The 12,824-nt window shown below is 36.9% G+C and overlaps 1 protein-coding gene across 12 annotated transcripts in view; it reads right to left on the reverse strand.

Annotated features, from left to right (window-relative positions):
- CPLANE1 (ciliogenesis and planar polarity effector 1) overlaps window positions 1-12,824 on the reverse strand; it is a 127,263-nt gene that overhangs the window by 72,059 nt on the left and 42,380 nt on the right. For 11 of the 12 annotated variants that reach the window (XR_003792726.1, XR_003792727.1, XR_003792725.1 and 8 more), the window contains 7 exons: window positions 11,413-12,322; window positions 6,347-6,495; window positions 5,569-5,735; window positions 4,963-5,051; window positions 3,922-4,001; window positions 2,560-2,637; window positions 977-1,169 (listed from right to left, as the gene is read on the reverse strand). Coding sequence is in view for 9 of the 12 variants with exons in the window: in XM_029217388.1 (XP_029073221.1) it covers window positions 977-1,169; window positions 2,560-2,637; window positions 3,922-4,001; window positions 4,963-5,051; window positions 5,569-5,735; window positions 6,347-6,495; window positions 11,413-12,322 (1,666 nt within the window). In the remaining 3 variants the exon portion in view is untranslated. The remainder of the gene's footprint in view (window positions 1-976; window positions 1,170-2,559; window positions 2,638-3,921; window positions 4,002-4,962; window positions 5,052-5,568; window positions 5,736-6,346; window positions 6,496-11,412; window positions 12,323-12,824) is intronic. The other variant, XM_029217382.1, reaches the window with a different exon arrangement.

Raw genomic sequence — 12,824 nt, forward strand, 5'->3', positions numbered from 1 at the left:
ATGGTATACTGCATCACATAAAAGGATATGAGGGCTTCCAGGGTGGCGCAGTGGTTAAGAATCTGCCTGCCAGTGCAGGGGACATGGGTTCACACCCTGGTCCATGAAGATGCCACATGCTGCAGAGCAACTAAGCCCGTGAGCCACAACCACTGAGCCTGCGCTCTAGAGCCCACCAGCCACAACCACTGAGCCCGCGTGCCACAGCTACTGAAGCCCGCGTGCCACAGCTACTGAAGCCCGTGTGCCTAGAGCCCATGCTCCGCAACAAGAGAAGCCACTGCAATGAGAAGCCCATGCACTACAACGAAGAGTAGCCCCTGCTCGCCACAATGAGAGAAAACCCACGCACAGCAACTAAGACCCAATGCAGCGCAAAATAAAATAAATAAATAAAAAAGAAAATTGTATGATTAAAAACAAAAAGGATATGAAAGTGAATGTAGAACACATGAAGAGAAGATAAGATCTGAGGGAAATTAATGTTTAAGGAATAAAACAGAAAAGGGAAATATTTAAAAATTGTTAGTAGACAGAGGAAAGGATAACCAGGTGAGAAAAAGATGATGGAAGGCAAAGTGAACAATACCTTAAAATGCAGCTGACAATTTCAAACCAAGCCAACATTTGGTTTGGAGATGATAAATGTGATGTGACAGGCTGTGTTAGAAAATAAACTTTGCGCACCTTTGAGCAGGGGCCGCTGGTCTGGTTTGATTATCCCCCACCTCACTTTTGTGAGCAGCTCTGCATCCCCAAGAGCTCAGTAAAAAAAAGTCGCCATGGGAAGTAGGGAACTCAGCCTAGACTCTAATCCCTAGAGTTAGGACTTCTGAATAACAAAGCAAGAGTGCCCAAAGCAGAAAAGCCCTGCAATTTAACTTTAACTCGTCCGTCTCTGGAAGTTTGTTCATATTTTAAAACCTTACATATATATCATGTGTAGACTTACTTGTTTATATGAAGATGTGCTTACCTGAACTAATTTAAACATTTCATCTTGGAGCATTTCCCTAACAGAATCGGAATAATGTGATAACTGAGCCCTGGGTTCGTTTCTCTGGGCTGGCTGAGCTGTTGGCCCAGGTGTTTGTGAAGCAACAGTGACTCTATTTGATACCAAAGGTGGAGCTGAGGAAGATTTATCTTTACATGCAGAGATCCGTGCACTATGTGGAAGCATATAAATAAAAAACACACATTAATCAAGAAAGAAACAAATTAGATGTCTATGAGCTGAGTATTTTGATCCTACTTTTTAATTCTACTTTAAAAGCTTTCTGGAGGTTTTCAGGAAATTTAAGCTCTAAAGCCGATCTCACTTTATCCCTCAGCCCCCAGACACATTTGTCATCAGCACAGTTATTCATCCAAATGCTGTAATTAAGGGACATGTAATGTCTAGTCAGCCATGGTCCCCTCCCTATGGTGTTACAACCCAGGACAGTTCTCACGTTCATTTTACTTGCCTGGTCCCTACAGGCAGCTGAGTTTGAGACCTGTGCAATCATTCTGATTAGGTGTACAGAGTATGTAATTTGGCTTAGGAATATATTTCTTGGACTAAATTTAATGACCCAGAATGGATTTAAGAAAATTGTGGAAAGTATGGGTTAAAAAAATGTTTAATTCTAACATGGATAGAGCAAACTCCTGTCATTCTTCATTAAATGTGAAATAACAGTATTGTGAACATTTCATTTCCAAACAGAGAGTTGATATTAATAATTAAACCCTAACAAAAATGCTTACTTAGAAATAAAAGTTAAAAATCAAAGTAAGTTTTGTTTTATAAAATGATTGTTTGGGGATGATTCCTTAAAACATAGAAGGGACTCAATGTTGTACAAGCAAATCAATTTTATAACCTAAATTAGGGAACAGGTACTATCATGTCGAAATAAACTGATCACTGTCTCTATAAAGAAAATAACACATTAAACTGTGTTTATATTTATTTGGATTTACATTCATTCCCTTTCAGCAACAACATTTGCCTTTTATCAAGCATCTCACAACCTTAATAACAAAACTATATTTGGGAAATCCATAAAAAACAGGCGTTACAACTGACTTGCCTATTTTAAGACAACTTTATTGGCCTTTGCTTTCAACAAATAACAAGGAGATAAATTCTACTACTGGAGAATTTTTTTAAAGCAAATTTGTGCTATATCATTCTCCTATTTCAACACGATTTGTAAACACTAAACACACTGTTCAACTTCTGTAAAATAAATACAGAAGGCAACTGGATGACTCTTTTCTATGAGAGAATTAGAAGCATTTCATATGCTATTAGAGATCTGCTAGAGGCTGAAAATGAGCAAGAACTACATCTTTCAATAATATATCCACTACTTCTTTTTTCCAGAAAAGACTTGTTCTAAAATAGTTCCTGCATGTCTTTAAAACACAACTGTTAGAGGAAAATCTTTTACTCTCTTAGTTTTTGGTCAAGATGTTAGTAATTATTTCAAAATGGTACAGTAGGCATCATTTCATTCTCTTATCTATTTGTAATTATATCAATATGGTACAGTATGCAAAAATTCTCACCTAGAAACTTCTGAACTTGTATCTACACCAAATGAACGAGGAGTGATGTGTTCTGGATCTATAAAGCCTTCGATCATACTATAATTAAAGATTAATAATCAATTAGGAAGCAAGATATTCTTCGCATTACCTAAGGTCCAGGTGATCTAATGCTCCACAATCTAAGAGTCTAAACATCCTCTAATCTTCTGTAATGCTTAGCTCATAATTACAATCTATTTACATCTGTCTCTATAGCAATAGTAACAGATTCAAACAAAAGCAAAGAGTATGTCTGGATGGCTTTAATATACGACTTGAACACTATTAAATGCTTGGCAACAGAAATAATATAATCTAAAATGAGCGGAAATGAAGTTAGCTGGGACCTCAAATTTTACCTAGGAAGAAGCAGACACTTTGCTCAGGAACACTACAGAGACCATTATCACATCTGAAACTGTAATGACTAGTTTTTTATTAATAGAAATATCTATATTACTTGTAAAGGCACAGGACATTAAACATATTTTTTTGTTAATTATCCACAGAAGACCCCAACAAAAAAGAAGAGAAAGAAAATCTAATTATGTTGCCTCTCTTATCTGAGGTAATTCTAAAATTCTAAAACATCAAAAATTCTAAAAATTAAGAAATCATGCCCAAACTGCAACAAATGAAAACTGCCTGCAGCTATCCTTGAAGCAATAATAAGCTAGCGGGCTTCCCTGGTGGCACAGTGGTTGAGAGTCCGCCTGACGATGCAGGGGACACGGGTTTGTGCCCCAGTCCGGGAAGATCCCACATGCCGCAGAGCGGCTGGGCCCGTGAGCCATGGCCGCTGAGCCTGCGCGTCCGGAGCCTGTGCTCCGCAACAGGAGAGGCCACAGCAGTGAGAGGCCTGCGTACCACACACACAAAAAATAATAATAATAAGCTAGCAAGCAGAGTATGTGTCCATCAAAGCCCTATGGACAGTGTGCAGTAATCATACCATAACACTGAAAGATTATACATATATGACTCATAATGATTCTTTACCTGACCCATGAAAAGTGGAATTAGTATGGAAAGGGAGTACCCTAATTAGCAGCTGAATAACTCTGGTATATTCATAGCTATATTTTACTTTAAGGTTGATAGTGACAGGAGAACAAAAAGCATTTTAGACATCATTATTTATTTCACTCTACCAAGATTTAGAAGTATAGAATTTACTAAAAATCATCACTACCATTACTATTAAATTGAGGTTACAATTTCACTAGGAACACAGTATCACCATAAAATATATATTGTCAATGATGAGGAAAACAAAAAACCCTCTTCATCAAGTGAATCCCAGATGAGCTTTGAAAGCTTTCCATACTTTTTCCCCCTTACCCTTTCTGTTCAGTTGATTTTTCCTCCATACATGTCTCTAACAGTTCTTCCCTTGGACACTGAACCTCTCCTGTGGAATGCTGTTAAAATTAATAGTACCCAAAAAGAAAATAGGTGAAACAAACAGGTATTACTGTCTTAGGTATCTTGAGTTTCACGTTAGCCATTCGCCTGGAATAAAAACAGTCTAAAAGCAAGTGTGAAACCAAACATTAAAATGTACTCCCAGTCCTGCTCTGACTAGACCTTTATACTGTGATGCCTTTGGCCCATCACCCTGAGCCACTGAGCATATTAAACTACAAAGACAAATGATGTCACTAGAAATCATTTACAATGTATTTGTAAATTAAATTACACACACATCACTACATAAGTAAGTACAACTGACCTTTGAACAACACTGGTCTGAACTAAGGGGGTGCACTTATATGCAGATTTTTTCAGTAAATACACTACACCATCTGGGGTTGGTTGAATCCGCGCCAGGTCCTGGAACCAATCCTCCGTGAATACTAAGGGATGAATGGATGAGGATTTTTGACTGCATGGGGGTCAAAGCCCCTAACTGCCATGTTGTTCAAGGGCCAACTGTACGCTGTGAAAACAACTAGAATATCAGGAAAAAAAAAAAAACCATCCTTCTTAAAGGAATTGTTTCAATAATTAAAGATGTCTGTGTTCTACCTGGAAATCCAGAGTATAGGGTTTTGAGAAAAGAAATAATACATAAAAGTGCATGTATGTGTAAAAACTGCACACTACTGCTGAATTATACATTCTGAATATGGAACACTTGCATCACTCTTGATTAAATTAACTTACTATAGCAGTTTATGAAATTAACATTTCATTGCCTGAAATTATTAGACATCTAACTAATTATAGAATTTCAGTGGAAGAAAAATGCTGCATGGCTACACTCTACAATCCACAGTACACTTTTAAGAGAGAATAGCCTTGGTTGGATATATTGAATAAAACACTATAGTGTTACCATAGCATAATTTAAGTAACTTTATCCACTACTTATAGACTTACTTCTTCTAAATGCTGTGGTAAGGTCTGCATCTGCATGTAAGACGCAATACTGGGACTTTTAACAATTCCAACAGATTCTTTGGCATCCTCTACATGGAAACAAGAAGGAAGAGAAAACTGACCTTTTGAAAAATAATCAATTTTCTTTTTAGAATGTTCAGAAATATTATAGGAAACAAATATAATAGCAGAAACATTTTCTATCCTCCTTACAAAAATATCTTTAAACACCTAGAGACAACCCCTCTTCATCAAGTGAATCACAGGTGAGCCTTGAGAGGCCTCATATCAGTGTGTATAACTCCATATAAAGCTCTGAGAGTTTCTGTTTTAAAGAAGACTGCCAAGGAAAGGTTCATAGAATTGGTTCACAGCAATGAGGAGACCCATAATAATTACACAGCAAGGCAAAAGGCCTCTAAATTGTATATTCAGGTTATAAGTTAATATGCTTAACGTTTCATAAATATTAACTACTCTTTAAATACTTGGCTTTAGGCTATTATAAACATGCCAATTTAGATGTAAGACTAAGTTATCTCAGATAATCATTCAACAATATCAAATTAGTAAGGTCAAACAAAAAGATTAGCTAAATGAACTGACCTTCATAGTCTGATGGGTATATATCCATTTCCTCCTGTGCAAAAGTTTCTACTTCTAAAAGATCCTCCTCAATATCTACAAATACTTTTTCAGTATCATCAGTGACAGAAATAATTTCATCATCGGTTCCTTTTATTTCGGGATTTTTTACTTCAGTTGGCATTCTACTGACAAAAATTAAGCAGCTAAAATTATAACTCATTCTTGGGAACAAAGAGCTTGCTTTCAATTGATTCAGTTTATTGAGAAAGAACAAACTAAGCTTTCGTATTTATAAAGTTTGTTTTTTAACCATGTATGGCAAATACCAGAAGCTTAACAAAAGGTTGTTCAATAAGTAATTGAATGTCCCGTTTTCATTTATTCAAAGGATCAGAATAATTTCGACTTTTCTAAATTTGCCATTCTCACAAAGGAATCTTCCTGCTACCAAGGCTTCAGCTTTAGTATTCAAAGATACATTACTTGTAGTATTACTTAATATGTAAAAATGGATGAGATGATTAGTTCAACTTCCTCTGACACAGGAAATCAATGAACATAATAAAGGGATCTCTTGGGATGAATTAGCTCCTCTCTTACAAGATATAAGCTAGACCAACACGTAAAGAAACAAAATTTGTAATGAATTGTTAAAGTACTTCAGAAAGCACTTGCTTACTACTTCTCTAGTTCAAAGAAATGCTCATTTCTTTAACCTTCAAGGGTTCAATTCTCCTTTAAGCCCAAACACCATCAAACGAGGTACTTGAAAAGGAAGGTATAATCAGCAACTTACTTCAAGATACTTTGACAAGATTCATTCTGATCATTTCTTTCCTCACTCCCACCTTGAGTGGATACTGCAACAGAACAACCAGCATCTGTTTTATAATCACTCTCTATATTGGGTCCATTCTGAGGCTCAGGGTAATTATTCTCTAGCACCTAAAACAAACCATTTATAGTACTTAATATTCATTACTGAATCCCTTACTTTTCATTATATTTTTAGATTATTAATACTTTCTACAGAACTTCTCCTGATTAAGTCTCTTATTCATTTACCAAGTGTTTACTGCATTTCTAATACTCAATATTTGATGCTGAAGCAATGACTATCTTTATTCCACCTAGAAAAAATAAGCTTGACTACCTAAAGAGTATTCAAAAGAAATCAGCCTTACAAACTTGAAAGGTATATCACCAGCGTTTTCAGGCCACAGAACAATAGCAATAAAAATGTAAAGTTGCTTTCATTTCACTCTCTTTACAGTTATAAAGACATTTAGTAATTATTTCAAAATGACATAGTGGGCAAAAATATATGCAGCTAAAAATACAAGGGATGTACCTCTTTTGTTTTACTTAGAAATTTAGGTATGTATCACCTAGAAACACTTAAAAATTTCCATGACAACAAATATCCCAGTATCTTCTAGACTACCTTACAATAACAGAAACTGATCTCAAAAAAAGGAAAAAAAAAAAACACAAAAAGAAAACATAAAACAACAAAATTTCTTCAACCCAGAATAAACTAGTTTAAAATGAAGGCAATTCAAAATAGAACAAATGAAGAATTAAAAAGTGTGGAGGGGTGTTGACCAAGATGGCAACACAGGAGGCTCCTGAATTCTCCTCCTCTCACAGACACACTGAATGTACAACTACACACAGAAAATTACCACTGAAAGAAATCCAGAAACTCACTGAGTGACTCCTATACATCAGGGGAATAAGAAAACACATGTTGAAACAGGCAGTTAAGGCTGAAACACAATCTGACCATAAACCCCAACCCTGGAACAGCGCCCTACAAGCAGGAGGGAACTTCTAACTTCCAGCTTCTAAAAAGCAAAGGGTTTCGACCCTACATTTAGTGCCCAGACTTTTAAGACTCCTACTTGAGAATCAGGCCCCCAAAACACCTAGCTCTCAGAGCCAAAGAATCTTGTATCCATGAAACCCACAAGACTATAGCAAACAAAGATGCAGTTATTAACAAGTGTGTGAGCACTCCACTGCAGCTATCCCCACAGGGCTTAGCACAGAGGGGCAGGCAAAAACAGCCATCTCCCAGTCTTCCCCTGGAATAAGTCCATCTGCATACTTTGTAAGCTGCTGCCTGGGGATCCCGTGCCTGGCTCCAGCCCTCCCCAGACACCAGGGAAGCCAAAGGACACCTCCTCTATCTTCTCTATCTAGCCTGCTCCAAGTCACCAGTATCTCCCTAGAAGGAGCCAGTACGCGCATATGTTGCCCCAGTTTTTGCAGCTGCTGACTGAGGGGGAGGTCCCTGGACCACCTGCCTCTGATAGCCAGTACGGCTTGTATTCACAAGTCCTACAGGACTGTAGCAAACAAAGAAGCAGTTCTTAATGGGTGCAGGATGGCTATACACATGGGCCCAGACCACAGGGAGCAGGCAAAAATACCCATCTCCCGGTTACTCCCTAAGAAGGGCTTAACTACATACTTTGCCACATGCTGTCTGAGGGTCTGGCTTCCAATCAGCCTGCATCTGGTGCTAAATGTGATCTACCCCTCTGGGACACTGACAGGTCTTCGCATAACCTCAATTACTAGGAATCACGAAGAACAAAGGAGGCTTAGATAATCACAAAGGTTTCAGAGACAACCAAAAGCTCAAGCCAGGCTAACTGATGAGGTTCATCTCCTACATAAGACCACTCTGTTCAGACTGGGCGATGTGGCTATTTTATCTAATGCTCAGAAACCAACAAAGAGACTCAAAGAAAATAAAGAAACAGAGGAATATGTTCCAAACAAATGAATAAGATAAATCTCCAGAAACAGATCTTAATGAAAGAGATAAGTGATTTACCTGATAGAGATCTAAAATAACAGGCACTGAGATGAGGCCAACAATGCATGAACAAAGTGACACTTTCAAGGAAGAGACAGAAAATACAAAAAAAGTACAAAACGTAAATTAGAACTGAAGAACACAATAGCTGAACTGAAAAAGTCACTGAAGGGATTCAGTAACAGACTAAATCCAGCAGAAAAAAGGACCAGAGAACTCAAAAATAGGGCAGTGGAATCAAAGAAGCAAGAAGGAAGAAGAATAAAAGAGTGCAGATAACTTAAGAGACCAATATATGCATTACAGAGGTTCCAGAAAGAAAGGGGCAAAAAGCTTATTCAAAGAAATAATGGCTGAAAACTACTCAAACCTGGGGAAATAAACAGACATCAGATCCAGAAAGCCCAGAGAGTTCAAAAATAACATAAATCCAAAGAGACCTACACCAAGAGACAAGAGTTAAAAACAAGGAGAGAATCTTAAAAGCAGCAAAAGAAAAACAATTTGTTACATACAGAGGAACCCCTATAATGTTATCAGTAGATTTTTCAGCAGAAATTCTGTAGTCCAGAAGGGAATGGCATGATATATTAAAAGTGCTGAAAGAAAAAAACTGCCAACCAAGAATACTCTACCCAGCAAAGTTGTCCTTCAGAATTGAAGGAAAGATAGTTTTCCAGACAAGCAAAAGCTGAAGGAGTTCATGACCACTAAACCAGCCTTACAAGAAAAGTTAAAAAGAGTTCTTCAAGCTGAAACAAATAGATGCTAATTAGTAGCAGAAAAACATACGAAAGTATAAAACTCATTGGTAAAGGTAAATATATAGTTAAATTCAGAATATTCTAGTGTTGTAATGGTGGTGGGTTAAACACTCATAACTCTACTATGAAGAATAAATCACAAAAGTATTAAAGATAACTATAACTACAATAATTTATTAATGGATACACAATGTAAAAAGATATAAATTGTTACATCAAAAATATAAAATGCAGGGAGAGGGGTAGTGTAATAAATATGCAGAGCTTTTGTATGCATTCGAAGTTATCAGCTTAAAACAGACTATTAAAAATATAACTTGTTTCAGTATAAGCCTCATGGTAACCACAAAGCAAAAGCCTATAGTAAACAAGCAAACAAAAAACCCACAAAAGATTTTTTAAAAGGAATCCAAGCATACCTCTACAGAAAATATTCAAATCTCAAAGAATAGAGCAAAAGAGGAAGAGGGAGTTCCCTGGTGGCCTAGTGGTTAGGATTTGCATTGTCACTGCTGTGGCCTGGGTTCAATCTTTGGTTGGGAAAGAAACTGAGATCCTGTAAGCCATGCGGCATGGCCAAAAACAAACAAAAAACAGCAAGAGAGGAAGAACAAAGGAAATACAAAACAACCAGAAAACAATTAACAAAATGGCAGTATTAAGCCCATACATATCCATACACATCTATAATTGATTTAAAGGTAAATGGACTAAATTCTCCAATCAGAAGACATGGAGTAGTTGAACGGATTAAAAAAAAGACCCAACTGTAAACTGCCTACAAGAGACTCGCTTCAGCTTTAAAGACACACGCATACTGAAAGTGAAGAGATGGAAAAGTATTCCATGCAAGCAGAAACCAAAGGAAAACAGGGGTAGCTATATTTAGACAAAACGAACTTTAAGCCAAAGACTATAACAACAAAGAAGCTCATTATATAATGATAAAGGGGCCAATTCATCAAGAATATATAACATCAATTAATATTTATGCAGCCAACATAGAAGCCAACACAAAAATTAACTCAAAATGGATTAAAGACTTGAAAGTAAGACCTGAAACTATAAAGCTCCTAGAAGAAAAGACAGGCAATTAAAGCTCCTTGATGATGGTTTTTTAGATTTGACACCAAGAGCAAAGGAAACAAAAGCAAATTTGAATTATACCTCAATAAAACTGAAAAAAAAAAAAGAACAAATTTAGGTACTATTAGAATTCTCCAAATATTAAAAAAAAAGTCCATGTCCCAACTACTTTACCATATAGAAATTTGTTTTCCAAGAAATTCACCTCCATCTTTTTCTGGAGTACAACAGCAAGTACTCAATCAAAAGATATTTATGAAAAAAATACTTGCCTTGCAAACAGCTAGGTTAAAAGAGCAGCCTTTTACTTGCCACTGGGTAGAGAAAAGAAAGAATAGCCCGGGCTTCCCTGGTGGTGCAGTGGTTGAGAGTCTGCTGATGAAGGGGACACGGGTTTGTGCCCCGGTCCGGGAGGATCCCACATGCCGCGGAGCGGCTGGGCCCGTGAGCCATGGCCACTGAGCCTGTGCGTCCGGAGCCTGTGCTCCGCAACGGGAGAGGCCACAACAGTGAGAGGCCCGCGTACCGCAAAAAAAAAAAAAGAAAGAATAGCCCATAAGCATTAATTTCTCTACTGATATCCATCTGCCTTTCTAGGTTTGGTCCTCCAACCTCATCTGCCAGATAGTATAAGAAAAGATGATCCCCTAATACGTACAATGAGATATCAGTAATAAAAACTGGACAGCTGCCTAGTTCTTCCTCATCTGAACGAAACCCTAAAACTTTAAAAAGAAATAACAGAAATGTAATACCACTTGTAATATCACTTAAAATTATCTCCTTTTTCTTCCTCATTTTTTTTTATTTTGGCCACGCCACGCAGCTTGCAGGATATATCAGTTTCCCAACCAGGGATTGAACCCGGGCCACGGCAGTGAGCGGTTAGTGGTCCTAACGGGCCACGGTTAGTGGTCCTAACCACTAGACCACCAGAGAACTTTTTCCTTTTTATAAACACACATGAAACCTCAAAACCTCACAGCCTCTCTGAAAGCACTTTAACCCTAATTTATCATTTTTAAGAATTAAAGGAACCACTTTAAAAAATTAGGTGATACAGGTTATAATCAGCATTGTCATTAGCTTTGTTACTTAGTGATTATTATATAAGGAAATATAAATATAGCTTTAATCTAAAATGAGAATTCTCATTTGTATGTAATTAACAATTCAAGTATTTACCTTAATAATGGCATTTTTTGCCTTATATGTAGCAAAATAGGGTTGTTTCAAAAGCCACAATGATGTAAGAATGGCAGCTGTAGAGGTCTTTACACGAATGACGGGACTGTACTCATAGGATGACGCAGTGAGACCAAAATCACAGAGCAGTCTTCTATCAGACCATCTTATCATCCATTCCAACAGCCTTCTTATACTGCCAAATGTGTTATTTAGTGCTAGAGGAAGATCTTCTCGAGGGTTAATATCATTGCGTTGAATTGCTTTGAAAATACATCTTCTAGTTTCAACAGACTTGGGAGTGCAAAAACTATGGTTTGACCATCTCTGTATTAAAGTTTTCTCTGCGTTGTCATCTTGTATTCTGTAAAATGACTTCTGTTTTAAACCAAACAACCCACTCTTCCCTTCATTTTTACTGACTTCATTCAAAGGGTTCTCTAAAAAAGGCCTGATCCCTTGATTAACCAGTACAGAAGCTGAAAGTGTCTCGTTTTCTGATTTTTCATACTCATACGACTCAGGAGCAACAACAAAGCAAGAGCCAGCTCTAAATACATTCTGGCTTTTGGTTTTGCCCTGACGTCGTTTTAATGTTGTATGTACATCAAAAAGTAAAGAATTAAGTTCATGTTCTCTAAGATGTCCAGAAAAGCTAGTTAGAAATGGAATGCCAGCATCCTTGGAACCAAGTAGGTCTCTTTCAAGAACATAACTCAAGAAGAGTTCAAGGAATTTAATATATTCATCATCGTCACGTTCAAATTCCCAAACACCTATTACAGGAAGTGCATTTTGTGACAACTTTTCATGATCTTCTTTTCTTTTAGGGTTTTCCTTCTGATTACATATTTTCTTTTTTCCATTGGGCTCACCACTCAATGTTAATTCCATGTGATTTGGGGCATTTCTATAGCAAAATAAAATTTAAAAAGACAAAATTAAGATCATTTAATCACTAAAAATGATCTTAGCATTGACAATAAAAATTCTCTCCGCTGGTTAAGGCATACCTCTTGTTTTTTGATGCCTTGATAACCTATCTTTCAAATAAGGGGCAAAGATCTCTAAGTATCCACTCGAGCTGAACATTCTGAGTCCAAAAAATATAACAGATGAATATCAAAAGGGAAATTTTATGTTAAAAAAGATTAAAATGTGTTCACAGAAATTTCACTATTAAAAAAAACATGACTTTTTCTGGGGGAAAAAAAAAGGTCCTCTAACAGGTCAGAATTTAGAAATACTATACAAAGTCAATAAAAAATCACAAGCCACCAATACACATCACAGTTTACAGTTTTCTGTTTCTCTCTTGCATCTACCCCTTTCAGCTTCCCTGTATGACATGCAAGAAGCAGGACTGCCCTCAGGATTCTTTACCACACAAAAGTTGGGTATTTTTCTAAACA

This window comes from Monodon monoceros, unplaced genomic scaffold (assembly GCF_005190385.1).
Source record: "Monodon monoceros isolate NGI ecotype Baffin Bay Population unplaced genomic scaffold, NGI_Narwhal_1 Super_Scaffold_12, whole genome shotgun sequence".
NCBI lineage: Eukaryota > Metazoa > Chordata > Mammalia > Artiodactyla > Monodontidae > Monodon > Monodon monoceros.